At 42.7% G+C, this 15,672-nt stretch overlaps 1 protein-coding gene across 29 annotated transcripts in view; it reads left to right on the top strand.

The window, feature by feature from the left end:
- The window catches only part of NR1H3 (nuclear receptor subfamily 1 group H member 3), a 31,391-nt gene extending 18,052 nt beyond the window's left edge, over nucleotides 1–13,339 (top strand). For 18 of the 29 annotated variants that reach the window (XM_086893659.1, XM_086893655.1, XM_086893657.1 and 15 more), the window contains 8 exons: nucleotides 276–519; nucleotides 3,328–3,594; nucleotides 7,279–7,487; nucleotides 7,729–7,908; nucleotides 8,384–8,483; nucleotides 9,991–10,104; nucleotides 10,919–11,013; nucleotides 11,404–13,339. In XM_086893659.1, the coding sequence (XP_086749785.1) occupies nucleotides 402–519; nucleotides 3,328–3,594; nucleotides 7,279–7,487; nucleotides 7,729–7,908; nucleotides 8,384–8,483; nucleotides 9,991–10,104; nucleotides 10,919–11,013; nucleotides 11,404–11,550 (1,230 nt within the window). In that variant the 5' untranslated portion in view covers nucleotides 276–401 and the 3' untranslated portion in view covers nucleotides 11,551–13,339. Of the gene's footprint in view, nucleotides 1–275; nucleotides 520–1,874; nucleotides 2,031–3,327; nucleotides 3,595–7,278; nucleotides 7,488–7,728; nucleotides 7,909–8,383; nucleotides 8,484–9,990; nucleotides 10,105–10,918; nucleotides 11,014–11,403 lie in introns of all 29 variants that reach the window. The other 11 variants (XM_086893675.1, XM_086893672.1, XM_086893671.1 and 8 more) reach the window with 4 other exon arrangements.
- Nucleotides 13,340–15,672: the final 2,333 nt, after the last annotated feature.

Genomic DNA, 15,672 nt, shown 5'->3' with positions numbered 1-15,672 from the left:
TGGTAGCGTTAGTAGTAATGAAGACTTGTCTTGTTTTAATAAATCTGTTGGCAATGAAGGAATAGTTTTGCACCTGGATATGCTAGTCTTGTACCTTTTACCAGTTTGTTAATATATTGTGTTTCAAGAGTATAAACATTGATAAAACAAAGCTAATTATGGAAATGAAATCCTGAAGCTTGCTCGTGATACAGCTTGTAATAGATTTTGGAAGTTAATAGTTTCAATAGTTGAACTCTTGCCTCTTTTGCATCTGTTTGTTTTTTTTCCCACAGGTACTTCCTGACTTTCAGTAGGAGAGAGAAACTAAGGACTTTGAAGATAGATGCCTGTGGCCCCTTGCTTGGCAGAAACAATGCTGCAGCGATGAGATTATAGCGAGCCCTTCCTGTGTGGCCTCCATGGGTCCCACTCAACTCAGCACACAGGATCATGGGAAGAGGGTGGCAAGTGTATTTGAGATGGAGGAGGAAGGGCTCCCGCTCTTCCCTGGCTCAGATAACCCCCCTGAGCATGCAGGTATGCAAAAATTCTCAGTAAATCCATGCGAGATAAAGGCTACCCCCATTCTTTCAGCTGCAAGCAGAACTGATACTTGTCAAAATTTTAGGACAAGTTCTTCTTTGCTTGAGGCACTCAGAGATGATGCCTAAGAATAGAGTCAGTTATTGATAGCTGAAGATTGGGTTTATCTAAGTGATAAATGCGTTGAATATTTTGCTTATTTGACCTTCTAGTGGCTAGGTCCATGGCAGTAAAATAAATTAATTTTTTTAGCCTTATCAAAAGCTGCTAAACAATAAAGCTTTACTACTGGAGACAGTCCAACAAAGGTAGGTGGTGCAAAGAAATGATAGGGTTTTGCAGATTCATACAGTAGGAAGACAGTAGGAGTTTCTCCATGCATTTCTTATGTTAACTGAGGATGAAGAGTATCAGACACAGAACTGAGATTCTGTAGTTAAAGCTGCTGCTTATGGCCACAATCCTACACTTTCAAACTGTAAGAAGACATCTCTGGATGGTAACAGGAAAAAATGGAAAGCAGAAGTGCATAGGATCATTCTCTTAATGGAAGTATGACACAATAATGTATTTGCTCAGCAGTGAGGCAATGGGCAACCTTGATATAAAACAAAGAGATAATCTGAACATTGAATGAGGACCCATTAGTAGAGTAGAAACAAAGAGAGTAGTTAAAAGGTGATATGAGACTACCCAATTAAAGTCCTTAAAATGGATTTGAGGACTTGAAAAGAAAGTGACTGATAGATTGTTTCCTTATGAAAGTGTAAGGAAAAAAGACACAGAATGTGGAAAATATTTATTAGCTAGGGCATCTACTGAGGAAGATGGACCCTAATGAGAGCTAAATGTTCAGAGATGGCATTCATGCTTTCTTTATACATCTTACATTATTTCTGTTGTCTTTGACTACAGAAAATAATAATATTCATCTATATAACTAAAATGCTTCATGTTCAGAGATTGAAAATAATTTGCATAGATCAAAGAATAAGCCTATCTGTCTCAATAAAGCAGTCATAGAAAAAATAATAAGAAGTTTATGTAATGTCTTAAGGAGAGCTAAGAAATCCAAAAGATGGACAGATTTATCTGTGGAAGTCACTGGATTACTCTGCTATTCCTCAGAAGCATATGAACACCTCTTGAGGCCTCAGCAAAGTTGTTTTACCAGTTAGTCTACCATTACATGTGTTTATATGGAGTAATCTGAAATAACTGTAGGCATTGCATAATTTTTACTTGGTAGTATATTATGTGAAGAGAAATATAGTTGAACGAAAGAGGAGAATATCAAAAATTTAACCTTTCTGGTGATATTTTCTTTCTGTTCAATCTGCAATGAGAAGTGCAGGCCAAAATGAGTGACCTCCAGGCCTCTATAAAGTCAGTGGGATCGAAAATCAACACCAAGATACTGAGACTGACCTAAAACTGGTTACCATTTCAGGAACTTGAGCAGAATAATAAGTGTAAACACAAGTAAGGATAGAAGTATTGGAACAGTAAGTACAAAAATGAGACATGCAACTGTAACCCTGATGCTGATCAAGAAATGCTGTAGCCTTGTTCTTGAAACTAAGCATTAACTCCAGTGAAAATGTTTTCCAGGTATATCTAAACATAATCTGGAGATTTATCAAGACATGCTGATTGTAATCTTTATGACAGCTGTCATAGAAGAATCTATTATATCTGACATCAGCTAGAATATCAGTTGTCAACATAGCTAGAATTAAATGGATGGAAAAGAGAGAGGGCTAATAGTGAGGGAATGCACATAGAATACTGGTGAGCATTTGACTGGAGTGCTTAGGGTAAGATGTGTTGGAGCAGACCAAAGATGTTTTCAAAATGCAGAGCCACTGATAAGACTAAAATCTGTCATAATAAGATTAAAATCTGTCATAATGATGTAGGAAGAATTGGGAGCTGCTGCACAAGACCACCTGAAATGTGAAGCAGTAGTGAAGGCCACGTGTTTGAGACAGAAGAGCAAGCTTTAGTAAACAAAATGTCACTATGAGAGTGTTTCAGTTTTAGGAGTGAGGAACTTCAGAAACTTCACTTGAGAAACTTCAAGAAGTTTCCTCTTCTTGAAGAGGAAATGATGGCTTCAGGATTCCAAAGGCTCACAGAGCTTGTGAAGTGTAATGCTTGTCTGCTTATTGCAGCTAATTCCACAAGCTGCTGTCTTCTGTCTCGACAGTTTCCCCAAGTGTTCCAGTTACAGGGATTGTCTGCTCAGTCTGGTTTTTGTAGGGTCACAGTTTCAGCGCTGGCTTTCTGTCACTATTGAATTGAAGAAACATTTTGCTTATTCTTGTGCATACATTTGTCAGAGAATAGAAGTAAGAGAACTGGAGGTGAGTTTGGAAGAAATTTACTTTCTGCACAATCTTAGATTTCAACTCAACTATTTTGTAGGTCTTTCTCACCCTGGTAATTTAACTGTAATTTGAAAATGTAGAAGAACACTTGTCCTGAGCATGTTTTGGCTGCTTGACTCTGTTTTGGAGGGGAACAAGTGTGAAGCTACATTTGTTTATATAGTTGAGGTGAAACTTTGTTGATTATGTCAGTAAGTTTGTTGCAGAGGACTTGCTTGCCCAGTTGGGGGGGTGTGTGAAAAGGGAGGAGACTTAATCTTTTCATCCGTGTGCTTGGGAGATTGCGGGTTTGAGTGAGGATGTTTGTTGTCAGGAATGGGGCAGTCAGCTGCAAACACCACTCTTCCTTCATGACTGTGGGTTTTCTTTTCTTTTGTTTGTTTTTTTTCCTCGCTACCGTTTGTGTCGGTAGAAAATCCCCCCTTGAAGCGGAAGAAGGGCCCAGCCCCTAAGATGCTGGGAAATGAAGTGTGCAGCGTGTGTGGGGACAAGGCCTCCGGCTTCCACTACAACGTGCTGAGCTGCGAAGGCTGCAAGGGCTTCTTCCGCCGCAGCGTCATCAAGGGCGCGCAGTACGCCTGCAAGAACGGCGGCAAGTGCGAGATGGACATGTACATGCGCCGCAAGTGCCAGGAGTGCCGGCTGCGCAAGTGCCAGGAGGCCGGCATGCGGGAGCAGTGTGAGTGCGGGCACCGGGCACGGGACAGGAGGGCTCTGGGGACACTGGCTGTAAGGCAGGGGACGGGGAGAGTGCTTGGGGAGGGGGGACGTGGGAGTCGTGCAGGCTGGATGTTGGAATGTGCGTGGGAAGTCACTGAGAGCTCAACAAGGATCATGCGGGGAGCTGATGTTGTTAGTGGAGCGCCACTGGTGTGCTGAAAACCCCAGCCCTGCTTTATTCCTTGTAAGAACTCATGGAATATACCAGCAGAGGAAAGACTGACGTGTTCATCATGGTGCTGTAAAGTGTCAGTAACACCAGGCTTGTGACCAGGACTGTAAGATTGGTCATCGTGCTCCTTGAACAACAGGCACTTTTCTTTGCTTCCTACTGTGAGCTTGCAAAAGAGGTCAAGGGCAGCACCACAGTACTGCAGCTGTGTTTGTGCATGAGCTGATCTCATTGCTCCCTTTAGGGTTCTCTGCTATTTTTCTCACTCAAGCCACAAGGCTGCCGTTTCTGAATAATTCACCAGTATTTCTGCTTGCATATCAGGAACCACCCTCCTTGGCCCAGGTATCCAAGTTTCATCCCTTTACTCATAAAGACTGACTGAATGGGTGCTCAATTAATGTTAGATCTGTGTGAAGTCTTCTTTTCTGACATCCAGCACCCAGAACAGCTAGGAACAGTGGGTATTTCAGAAACATAACATAATTTTGCAAAAATTAAATCCCAGTGACATGCTGTTCAATTTTTCAGCATGAAACACAGCATATCAGTATCTTTGTCTCACATTATTTATGCTGTTTTTACCCCATTGCCCTGTTCCCAAGAGCTATAAAACGGATGTATTTGAAAAGCAATGCAATAAGACCACTTGTTCACTTAGCTTCTTTTGTTGCAGGTAGATGCAGAGAGCCTCAGTATGTTTCTGCATTTAGTCATTGTTTTGTATTGGCGACAGCTCAGGAAAATTAGGTCAAAAGGAATCTTGGTGTTATTATCAAGAACTTGGCAATTCTTGTCCATACTGTAATCCCCACTGCCAGTTTGCCTTGTTAGTTTAGACAGAAACTGAGGGCTTTTTCCTCCAGCTGTTTCACTTGGAAGGTCATTGCAGAACTTCCCCTCTAGTAATTGTTGGAAACATTCTTCTGATTCCCAGACTGAAGTTATTCATGGCCAGTTTATTGTTCTTAAGCCAGTGTGAAACATGAGGTTAAATAATTCCTTCCTGACAAACCAAGTAAGTTAGATTGCTTTAAATTTAGCATGCTGTAGGAGCTTTCACATAGGCAGTTTTCAAGAGTCACTAATAGCCAAATAACATGCTACCAGATAAAATTTTTTTTTGTGCATTGGAGTCCCAAGATGAGGGACTGTAATCACTTGGATCAATTACTTCCCTCCTTAAACTAACACTGTAAGTAGCATTCTCTAATCTTACAGATCCCCTTTATTTTGGTAATTGTATTGAATGCCTTTGCTGTTAGAATTGTAAATTTTATGCATGGTGCATGTACCTGTGCACCCATCCTCCCTGTTGGAAGTCAGGGATAAAGGTTACTCTCAGTTTGACAGTGTTATGTTCTTTGTCTATCCTTCCAATCCCATGAATGCTGTCTTACAGTAGCTCTACAGTTCTTGTCTTTGTTTAACATGATTCTGTTAAGAAAGTGCAGTTATATATCTGTTCTGTTTTAAGGCCTGCTTTTCTGTGTAGCCGCTATAGAATTCTAGAATCATCAGGGTTGGAATAGATCTTTTAAAGATCATCAAGTCCAAATGTTGACCCAGCAGTACCACTGTAACCCTTAAACCACTAAACCATATCACCAAGCACACATCCAGGTGCCCTTTAAAAACCTCCAGGGATGGTGACTCCATCATCTCACAGGGCAATTTCTAATGCATGTCCTAGCAAGGAATTTTTTTAAAAAAATACCTAATCTGAATCTCTCCTGTCTCAGTTTAAGGACATTTCTTCTTGTTCTCTCACTGTCGGAGTGACAGGAGAGACTAACCCCCACCTCATTGCAACCTCTTCTGTTTTCTGTGTTATCTGTGCATTAAAAAAATGGCCAAAGAATCTTTCAGCACTTTTAAAGTCTTGTTTTAAAAGTCAGGCTTTGTTTATTTTTGTTCCTGAAGATACAGAGTTATTTTTTTTTCCCAATCAGTTCCTTTTCTGCTTCCCTTCCCTGCAGAGTGTCAATCACAGCACACGGCCTGGTGCTGTCAGCAGCCTTGCTGAGGGTGTGCTCAGTCCCACTGTCCATGTCACTGACACAGGTGTTCAACAGCTCCAGTCCCAATGCCAACCCCTGGGGAGCACCACTCATCACCGGTCTCCACCTGGACATTGAGCCACAACTCTTGGAGTGTGACTGTCCAATCATTATTTTATCCTCCAAGTGATCTAGCTGACAAATCCATGCTATTCCAATTTAGAGACAAGGATGCATCACTCCTTAGCTTGGGGGAGGCGACCTTGAATATTAACCAGCTTTCTTGGGCCTCTCTTCCCTCCAGCACTTGTTCTGATAGTACTTTACTGAGCAGATCCCTCAAGAGGCCAGAGTCTGCTCTCCTGAAGTCCAGGCCAGTGAACTTGCTGTGCACCCTCTCTCTGTGGTGCCAGTATGATCACTGCCCTGCAGTCTCTGTGTCATGTCTGTCACATGCCCTGTGTGCATGTCTCCAACTCCTCTTATTTACTGCCTATGCTATATGCATTTGCATAGAGACATTTAAGTTGGGCTCCCAGTGAACCTGACTGACTGGATGGAGTGGCAAGAATTCCATTGTGCTGCTCTTCAGGTGCTCTCCTGCTGACCTGCATATTCTCTCCAGGCTCTGGGCATCTCATGCTGGCCCTGGCATCAAACTGTACTGTGAGAGGAGAGGGATAGATTGAAGTTCCTGTCCCTAGGCAGCTTTAGTTTAAATCCCTTTTCACTGCTTGGCAAGCCTATGAGAAAGGATGTGCTTTCCTTTCTCTGACCAAGGGACCTCATCAGCCTTCAGTAGAGCAGATGCCTTTGAGTTGTTCTGTTCCTTACAGTGTTACATCCAAATAACATCTCCCCTTTGACTTAACAACTGAAGGAGACTTGTAACCCTATTCCTGAAGGACCTGGTCCTCAGTACATTTATGTGCAAAGTTACTCTTCCATTATTCATCTTGGGATATGTTACTGCTCTAGAGTTTGCTGCAGATGGCCTGTATAGCAAATTAGCCTTTCAAACTCCACCCAGGACTGAGTCTGACCTTTGAAGAGGGTGAAATGACACAAGCTGTTAAACTAACAATACTGAATAAAGATGTAACAATAGGATAATATAAAATATGGTGGACACACCATGGCATGAAGGGAGCACCTGTTGTAACATGACATTTTAGTGAATTGCTTTAGGGGGAAAGTCACTGTTTTTCTGAGATCTGCCAGGCATCATGAGGGGAGCTTCTGCCTTTTGTGAACACTTTACATGACAGTGTGGTTAGGCAATGGAACAACTTAAAGTAGGGAATAGAGGGAGAAACAAGTAAGTATCACCGTTGGCTGTGCTGTGTACACTCTGCTTATGCCTGGTACAGGCAGCTGTGACCTCTTCCTCTCCATCTACAGCACATTACCTTGTGTTTAGTGTGGTTCCCATTGTGTTCCTATGATTTATCATGAGCTATTCCTGCTTTAGATGTTCTGTCTGAAGAACAGATCCGACTGAAGAAACTGAAGAAGCAGGAAGATGATCAGGCTCGGACAGTTGTGGTGCGTCCAAACCCTCCAAATCCGCCAAGCCCTTCCCACAAACTGACGCCGGAACAGCTGAGCATGATAAAAAAGCTCGTGGCCGCTCAGCAGCAGTGCAACCAGCGCTCCTTCACAGACAGACTCAAAGTGACGGTAAAAACTCTACCAGTGTACCCAGAATAAGAAAAAGTGAAGTTTGGGGAGTTGCACTTTAGGTAAAACATTTGGGAGTACAGTTACTTTTAGGCATTGCATCTGTGGGCTAAAACTCTGTAAAGAATAGCAAAGGGTGATGTTCTGAAGCTGTCATTTTCTTTTCTTGTTCTCGTCATCTTACCTTTCATCTTCGGCTCAGTCTTTCACAAATATATGCTGTCTCTTCTCGTTCCCACAGCCATGGCCCCAGATTCCTGATCCAAATAACCGTGAAGCAAGGCAGCAGCGTTTTGCTCACTTCACAGAACTTGCAATTATCTCTGTGCAAGAGATAGTGGACTTTGCCAAGCAATTACCTGGCTTCCTGGAGCTCACCAGGGAAGATCAGATCGCTTTACTGAAGACATCTACCATAGAGGTGAGGGTTTGACCCCACCCCAGAAAATAGTAGCAGAGATGTAAGATTTGGCATTTCCCACCTAGAGAACTAGTTCCATCGCTTTTTTGAGGATGGCAGACTGAAGGACCTCAGCTGTTGGACCATTACTGTGGTGCGAGGTTATATTGGCAAGATGCCTAGTTATATACTGCAGTGCCTGATTATACAGGAAGGGAATGAGGCAAATGCAAAAAAATGCAAAAAAAAAGGTAGTGGTAAACGGGAATTTCCCATTTCCCAGAAGCAGACACCACAAAGGATGGCAGCAGACCTTATCTTAGAATTTTTGAGCACTCTGAGGGAAACTGGAGTGGTTTTGTTTGGTAGTTGGTTTGTTTTTTTGGTTTTTTTGTTGTTTGTTTTTTTTTAAAGATGCTTCAAAAGTCAGCAAATTATTGATGTTATAACATTTCTTCCTGCTTTCAAATCAAATATATCTTATTTCTGTCTTCAGGTGATGTTGTTGGAGACATCTCGGCGCTACAATCCAGAGATTGAGAGCATCACCTTTCTTAAGGACCTGAGCTATAATCGGGATGACTTCGCCAAAGCAGGTGGTGCATTAGACAGGTGTTTCTTCCTCCCCAGTGTCTTGTGTTCTTATATATTTTCCTTTTTAATGTAGGCAGCTGGAAGCAGTTTGTGGTGAGAGAGGTTTAGAACAGGACCAAACCAATGGCCCCACAATGTTTTTTTTTTGCTTTTAATGTATGGTACCAGCTCAGTTCATGTCTTTTCCTAGGTGTCAATTTGCTTGGGAAAATCTGGACTCTTAAAGCATGAAAATATTGTTGCAAGTGTCCACCTAGGACTAGCAGTTGGTGTGAAATTGCTTGCTTGTAGAGGTGTGATGTGGTGGTGGAGCTGTATCAGATCATACCAATCCAAAGTACAGTGTTCTCTCCTTTGCAAGTGTATCACTTGCTAATCGGGATGGATACTTGGAGTGATGACATTACTGTGATTATATTTCAATTGATATGGAGTCTGTGCTAAGTGCTGAGGATCCCCAGAGACTGCTTTAGACATTTTATCATCATAATATATGGTAGCCTGTGTTGTTGTGATCTCTGAAGTGTGTTTTTCCAGGAGCTTTGAGTATCTGTAATTTCAGACGAACTAACAAGAAGAGTGTATCTTCAGCATTTTTAACCCCAAAATTTTAGCTGTGCTTCAGCTGATTTTTAAGTTTTATTCTTTGAGTAGCTATTTTAACCATTTATACTTGAGATGGTCTTTATATACAACTTTTCTTTATGACTCTTTCCCTGGTAGACTTCAGGTTATTAGAAAGGCAAAAAGCAGGGATCCAGAAACATTCCATCCATTTTGTTCCTCCTTCTCTGATGCATTTGTAATGCAGGAAATTGGAAAATTGGATGTTGTTTTGGAGGAAGGGCCTGAAGTTTTCAGTATGATTACATAGCACAAATTTGACAGTGGTCTCTGTTATGACAATAAATATCAGTGCATTTCTGTCTGACTGCATTTATCAAATGAGGTTATTGGAAGCCTAGGCCAGGCTCTGCCTCAGGTCTCCCAGTTCTTTGAGCTGAAGGAAATGGCATAGCTCAGAGTTCTTGGAACCATGTATTTTCAGCTCATACATACTTCAGATGAACCTGAAGTGTGGAATTAAAGCTTTCTTTGAAGGCATAAAGGCTAGGGGGTATTAAGAAGGTGATGTTGTGAGAGTGGACAGTATAAATGTTGTGCTTCTGAGGTTTTGATGGACTTGTCTGATAGCTGATGGTTATGTTCCTTTAGCTGTTGCCCAATAATATGCTGCTTGGCATTTAAGGCTTTAGGAAAACACAGAAAAATAGTGTCATTTTACAGTTAGAACCTGACTCCTGAGTCACTGTTGTTGGTGTTCACCAGTAGTGGATGTAAAGGGAGGATTCATTAGAGCATAATGTAAAGGTTTTTCCCTGCCTGTCTGTCCTCCCCACTCCCTGGCGTTATAGTGGTGGGTTTCTGGCAGCCTTTTCCATGAAAGGGAGGGGAAGAGAATGGAGACAATTGTTACTGCCTCACCTTGTTCTCTTCTGTATGTTGCAGGTCTGCAGTTTGAGTTCATTAACCCCATCTTTGAGTTCTCAAAGGGAATGAATGAGCTACAGCTTAATGATGCTGAATATGCACTTTTAATTGCCATCAACATTTTCTCTGCAGGTAAAAAGCCAGGAGGATCTGAAGAGCTGCAGCAGTGAGTCAGAGGGCAAAGAAAGTAGAGTGAAGTGATGTAACAAGCAGAAAAGGAGTAATAGAGCATGGATAGAATCTAGTGATAAAAGAAGCATTATATTCTGAAATTTTCTAGTGACACTTTCAAAGGAAACTGAATTCCTCATTGCTGGAAAAGTGTGGAGAAAAACCAGCCAGTATTTATCTTACTCATTTAGAAATCGCTATTTTATTGCCCCCTTAATGTCCTTGGCACCTCTCTGGTGTGATGCAGATCCCACAGCATGAGTGACATCTAGTGGGCAAGCTAAAATTCTCTGGACAAGAGGCAGTATCGCTTCGGGCCAGGACAGGGCTTTGACAAGAAGCCACCTCTGCTCTTCTTTCTTGTGACCTGATTAATGACTGTTTTCATTTGTTCCTGTTTTCTAACTGTCTCAACTACTGGAGAGACTTTGCCATTTGCTCTTGAATAGGCAGCTTCACATTTTTTCTGGGACAGAAACATTAGACCAAACAGCACTGTGTAAATGTGTTTGGTCTCTAACCTCCCACCTCTATAGGAGGTGGATTGGATTCTCCATGTGCAGTAGACATCACTGAGAAAGAAGTTAGAGGCAACTGACAGAGTTGCCGCAGTGTTAAGTATATATCTCCCAGCTATGCTGTGTGAATGTGAGATGAAGTTTTGGGAAGACACATAGGAGGAAGTGGGGTTAGGCAGAGATGTTAAAGCCACTGCAGCTGCCCATGGCAATCTGCTTACATCCACTCTGCTTACTTTTAACCTGCTTTTTGGCAGACCGACCGAATGTGCAGGACCAGTCCCTGGTAGAGAGGCTGCAGCACACCTATGTGGAAGCGCTTCATTCTTACATTTGCATCAACAGACCAAATGTAAGTGCCTGACCAGAACGTCTCCAGTGATGATGCAAGTGGATTTTGTGTTTATGCCGGCAGAGTTCCTGCAGTACTGTCTGTAACAGGTCTCTTGCTGCTTGTACTGTCATGCTTGTCCCTTCTGGGCTCGTTGATGGCAGCTGTAAATGCAGGGTTTATGAGCTGTCACAATCTGCTCTCCTGTATCGTGTTCTAGCCAGCATGGAAAGTCAGGAGGTTTGGGACATGATGTACTGCTTGTATTCTTTCACACTGCATCCTTCTGGAGAATTCTGGGTCTAGATGAAATAAGGATTGTGATTACAGTATATCATCAGTTGTGGTGATTTTTTTTTTTAAACAAAGTTTTAGATGAATTTACTAACAGCTGTCTGTTTGCCCCTGCAGGACCGCTTGATGTTTCCACGGATGTTAATGAAGCTGGTCAGTCTTCGGACACTGAGCAGTGTCCACTCTGAACAGGTGTTTGCCCTTCGGCTGCAGGACAAGAAACTCCCGCCCTTGCTCTCAGAAATCTGGGATGTGCATGAGTGACTGCATGCTCCCAGGGCGCTGACATGTTGACATAATGCCATCTCCCAGCCTTTGCTAACGAGAAGCCAGCCTCCCCTCTCCAAGGCACTGGACCCTGGGCTGGGCATGCAGGGAGTGATGAGCCTGGGGTTTCAGTGTTGTCATGAGACTATGCAGGAGGCAGCTGGGGTAGCTCAGATGGAGGGGTTGGTTTCGATGTAGTACCCGTACCCCACAGGAATAACGTGAAACATTCAAAAACGGTAGAAATGAAGACCTTTCCCCCTGCCCCTCAACTCCTTTTTCTTCAGAATCTTTCTCTTCTCTAAGCATATGCTGAGGGTTTGCCCATTGATCCTCTTCTTGCTGATTATGAAAATGAATTTGCAGGAACTTGCCAAAAGCTCTCTGTTGAGCGTATCCCAGCTCAAAAGGCAGGGTCCCCAGTGTACCTGGATCTGAGGAGCTCAGGGAAGTCAGTGTGGATGTTCTGGGGGTTTCACTGGGTTTCCTATAAATAAAATCTCTTGAATGTGCTGCCCTTTACAATAATTCCAAGAGAAGTAGCTTTTATTTCTTTATTATGAGACTTCATCTCTAGAGCTGCCCTTTATTCTGGCCCTCCTTTGGAAAAAGGATTCCTGTAATATGTAGTGCCCTTTGTTTAACAAGGAGGTCCTCTGGGTAGGGAACATTGTGTATCAAAAAGATGTCAGGCATAAAGTAGTGGATTTTTTTTAATGTAATGCATCACGGTTTTATCTCATGGTGGTTCGCAGACAGTTCTATTTACCTTTGATTTGCTAACAGCTGGACAACTTTAGTTCAAAACAAATCAGGACATAGATTTTATCTTTAGGGGTGGAATAGAAGAAAGATAGGTGGGTAGGCCTGGTACCTAAGTAAGGTGGGTGTGGTGGAAGGATCTCAAAAGCTTCCAGGAATCTGGAGCATGTGGTATGTGTTCCAAGGTGGGTGTGAAGACGTATTGACCAAGGAGAGAGGACACACTGCATTTAGTGAAATATGTGGGCATTGCATAAGCTGTGGGCTGTACAACTCTCAGATCACAGGCTGCAGGAATATTGGGTGTAATCAGATCCACTTGCATCGTCTTCCTTTTGCCAAAGTCTTTCCAAGGTACTTGCTCATGGTTTCAGTGATGATCATGGGATATGGAGGGGCCTCCTGTATGAGGAGTGCCAACTGCTTCGGAAGGACACTTGGGTCTTGTATCCTTTCTTCACTTTGGGCATTGTGAGATCCACGCTGGATTTATGGCTCAAGTTTTAGGTATCCGCATCCATAAGTATTCTAGGATTTATAGCAATATTTTGTCTGACAGAAAAGAAATATACTGTTATAAAACATGTTCCTTATTTTCCAAGAGAAAACATCTTATGGCTGATCTCAGAGATGTAACCTTAAGTATCCTGGTAGCTTGGTCTCATGAGTCTTCTCTGTCATAGGGGTCTATGTCTGCTTGCCCGGTGAGCATCCCAAGAGCATAGGTTCACATGGCTCGGGGTTTTTTTGTCTGTCTGGTTTTTGGTTCGTTTGTTTTTTTGGCTGTGTATCTGAGCGCTATGCCCGCGGTGAGGGTATCGTGTCCATTTTGCACTTGAGGTTGGTCCCCTGCCACTGGCCTTCACTCTGCACCTTTGTAAAGCACTTGTAACAATCTGTAAAATAATCTGTTGTTTTTTATAACTCATTGCAATTGCAGAAATTCTTGTTTAAATCTGTATTTTTAACTAATCTGTTTGAGAAATGTTAATGTTTATATAAAAGAATAAAGCCTAATACAGGATTTTGACATTTTCTGATGTGCTGTAATGAGACTGGAGGAGGTTGGAATAAGTTCTTGCTGTAACAAGCTCAAATCTCATAAGAAATGATGAGTGTATGTGTTGGGGAGAAGCAAGAAGTGATGAGAAAGAAGTAGCAGTGCAACCCCAGGCAGTTTCTTTGGCCTTCAGTAGGAGATTTATAGCTCAGTATGTGCCTTGCTGTGTGCCAGAGCTGGCAAATAGGTGAAGTGGATTAAGTATGTATCACAAAGACCATGCATTATGCATACATACCTCACCTTGATCTGTACAGCTGCAGTCAGAATGTAACCCTTTTATTGCGTATGCTCTACTCCATTTTCTGCATTTTGTGGCTCACCAAAATGGAAAGAGGAGTCCAGTGCATCCCAGCTGTCAAGTGTATTTCAGCAGGACCTTACCTGATCCCTGATATGCTGCTCATTTCTGATATGTTCATAGGCAAAACACCAGGAAGACCTGAACATGTGCATTACCTCAAAGGGAGCAGCAGGATGGGGAAAAGCAGACAGCTGTCCAGCATTAGCTGCTTCCGAAGGGCTTGATGATCCCCTGCCCCATTGGGAAAGGAAAACAATGGTCATTTGGCAAGGTTGCACACCCCAGGTTGTTCTGCTGAAGCCATTCTGTTACTCTGGAGTATAAAATTTAAATTGGAATCTACTGAACCAGAGGAAGAAGGAATAGGTGTAGGCTTATAGGAGATTGGAGCAGAGTATGGGAGGGGGAATAATGAGCAGATCTCAAGAGCTCATCAATGCTGGGTGGATTAGACGGTGGCTGGGCCCTGCTGTCAACAGAAGAGCTGCAGCTTAACTTCCATTTTCATATTCTTTGGGCTGCATCTCAATTTGAAGAGAAAAACTGCATGTGAATTTGAGGGATTCTCAAGGTACAACCTGTAACATTGCTGTGGATGGCAGTGGTGAGAACAGTGACTTCCTTGCCTCTGGGCTGTGGTTCAACCCAGACAGCTACCAAGCCCCACACAATCACTAGCTCACTCCTCAGCAGCAGGACTGGGGAGACAATCAGACAGGTAAAAGCCAGAAAACTCATGGATTGAGATAAAGACCATTTAATAGGGAGAGCAAAACCCACACATACAAGCAAAGCAAGGACTTAATTCACCGTTTCCTATGGACAAGCAAGTGTTCAGCCATCTCCAGGAGAGTGGGGTCTTAATGTGTAATTGTTACTTGGCAACCTCCATTGCTCCAAACCATCCCACTTTTCCTTCTTCCCTGCATTTTATGTGCTGAGTGTGATGCCATGTAGTCTAGAATATCCCTTTGCTCAGTTGTCCTGGCTGTGTATTCCAGCCTCCTGTGTACCCCCAGCTTCCTCAGCAGTGTGGCATCATGGAAAGCAAAAGAGGCCTTGGCTCTGGGTGAGATCTACTCAGCAATAACAAAAACATCTCTGTATTATCAACCCTGTGCTCAGCACAAATCCAAAACACAGCCCTGTACCAGTCACTGTGAATAAAATGAGCTCTATCAGCCCAAACCAGCACACTCTGCCTTCTGCATCCCTTTTCATTATCATGTAGTCAATCTCCTTGTTCACAGCTTCACATTCTCACTTCGTGTGAAAATGCAAATCAGTACAGAGCCATTTTTCTTTTCTTTTAGAAGCTTCCCAGGTTAGCCCATGGAGCTCAAGTAAGCAGGTGTGGTGGAAGAATGGTCCATGAGATTGGTCACCCTTTGTACTTCTACGTTTACAAAATGCTATCTAGGCCTGAGGTTCAGTCCTGCTGCTCTAAGTCTCTCTGGTTGATCTATTTCAAATTAATTTTGCTGATTTGGCCTCTGGAGGAATCTTGGGGTGTTTGAATTAAGAGTCCTGGGAGATGTTCATGGTTGATTGTTCCCTTATTCAACAGCTGTATTGGCTCATGATGCATTCAGGTCTATGGGGAGGGAGGAAAGGTATTTCTGAAGAGGTATTTCTGAAAACCCAATTCCTCTACAGTGGGCAAAATACAAATGAGAAATATCAAATAGTGTTTTTCAATTTTGCACTCCATGTGTATAAAAATTGTGGGCTACTTATGATTTTTTGGTGGCATTTTGGATTCATATTTGGTTTTGTTAATAAATGGATTTGTTTGTGCAGCATACCGATTTTTAGGAGCTTGGAAGGAATTTAAAAAAGCTGTGTCTCAAGCTTTTAATAACCAAATTCTCTTGTAATCTTACGAATCTACTAGCACATCAGCAAGTATGCAGCTCAATACAGAGAGTGAAAGTACACGGCACTGTGCCTGTGCAAGGCAGCGTTTCCTCGTCCGAGTGGAGCCGGGCTTTGC

This window comes from Cyanistes caeruleus, chromosome 6 (genome assembly GCF_971803275.1).
Source record: "Cyanistes caeruleus chromosome 6, bCyaCae1.hap1.1, whole genome shotgun sequence".
In the NCBI taxonomy this organism is placed as follows: Eukaryota; Metazoa; Chordata; class Aves; order Passeriformes; family Paridae; genus Cyanistes; species Cyanistes caeruleus.
Note: the sequence above shows the minus strand (reverse complement) of the source record. Positions and strands in the feature narration are given on the sequence as shown.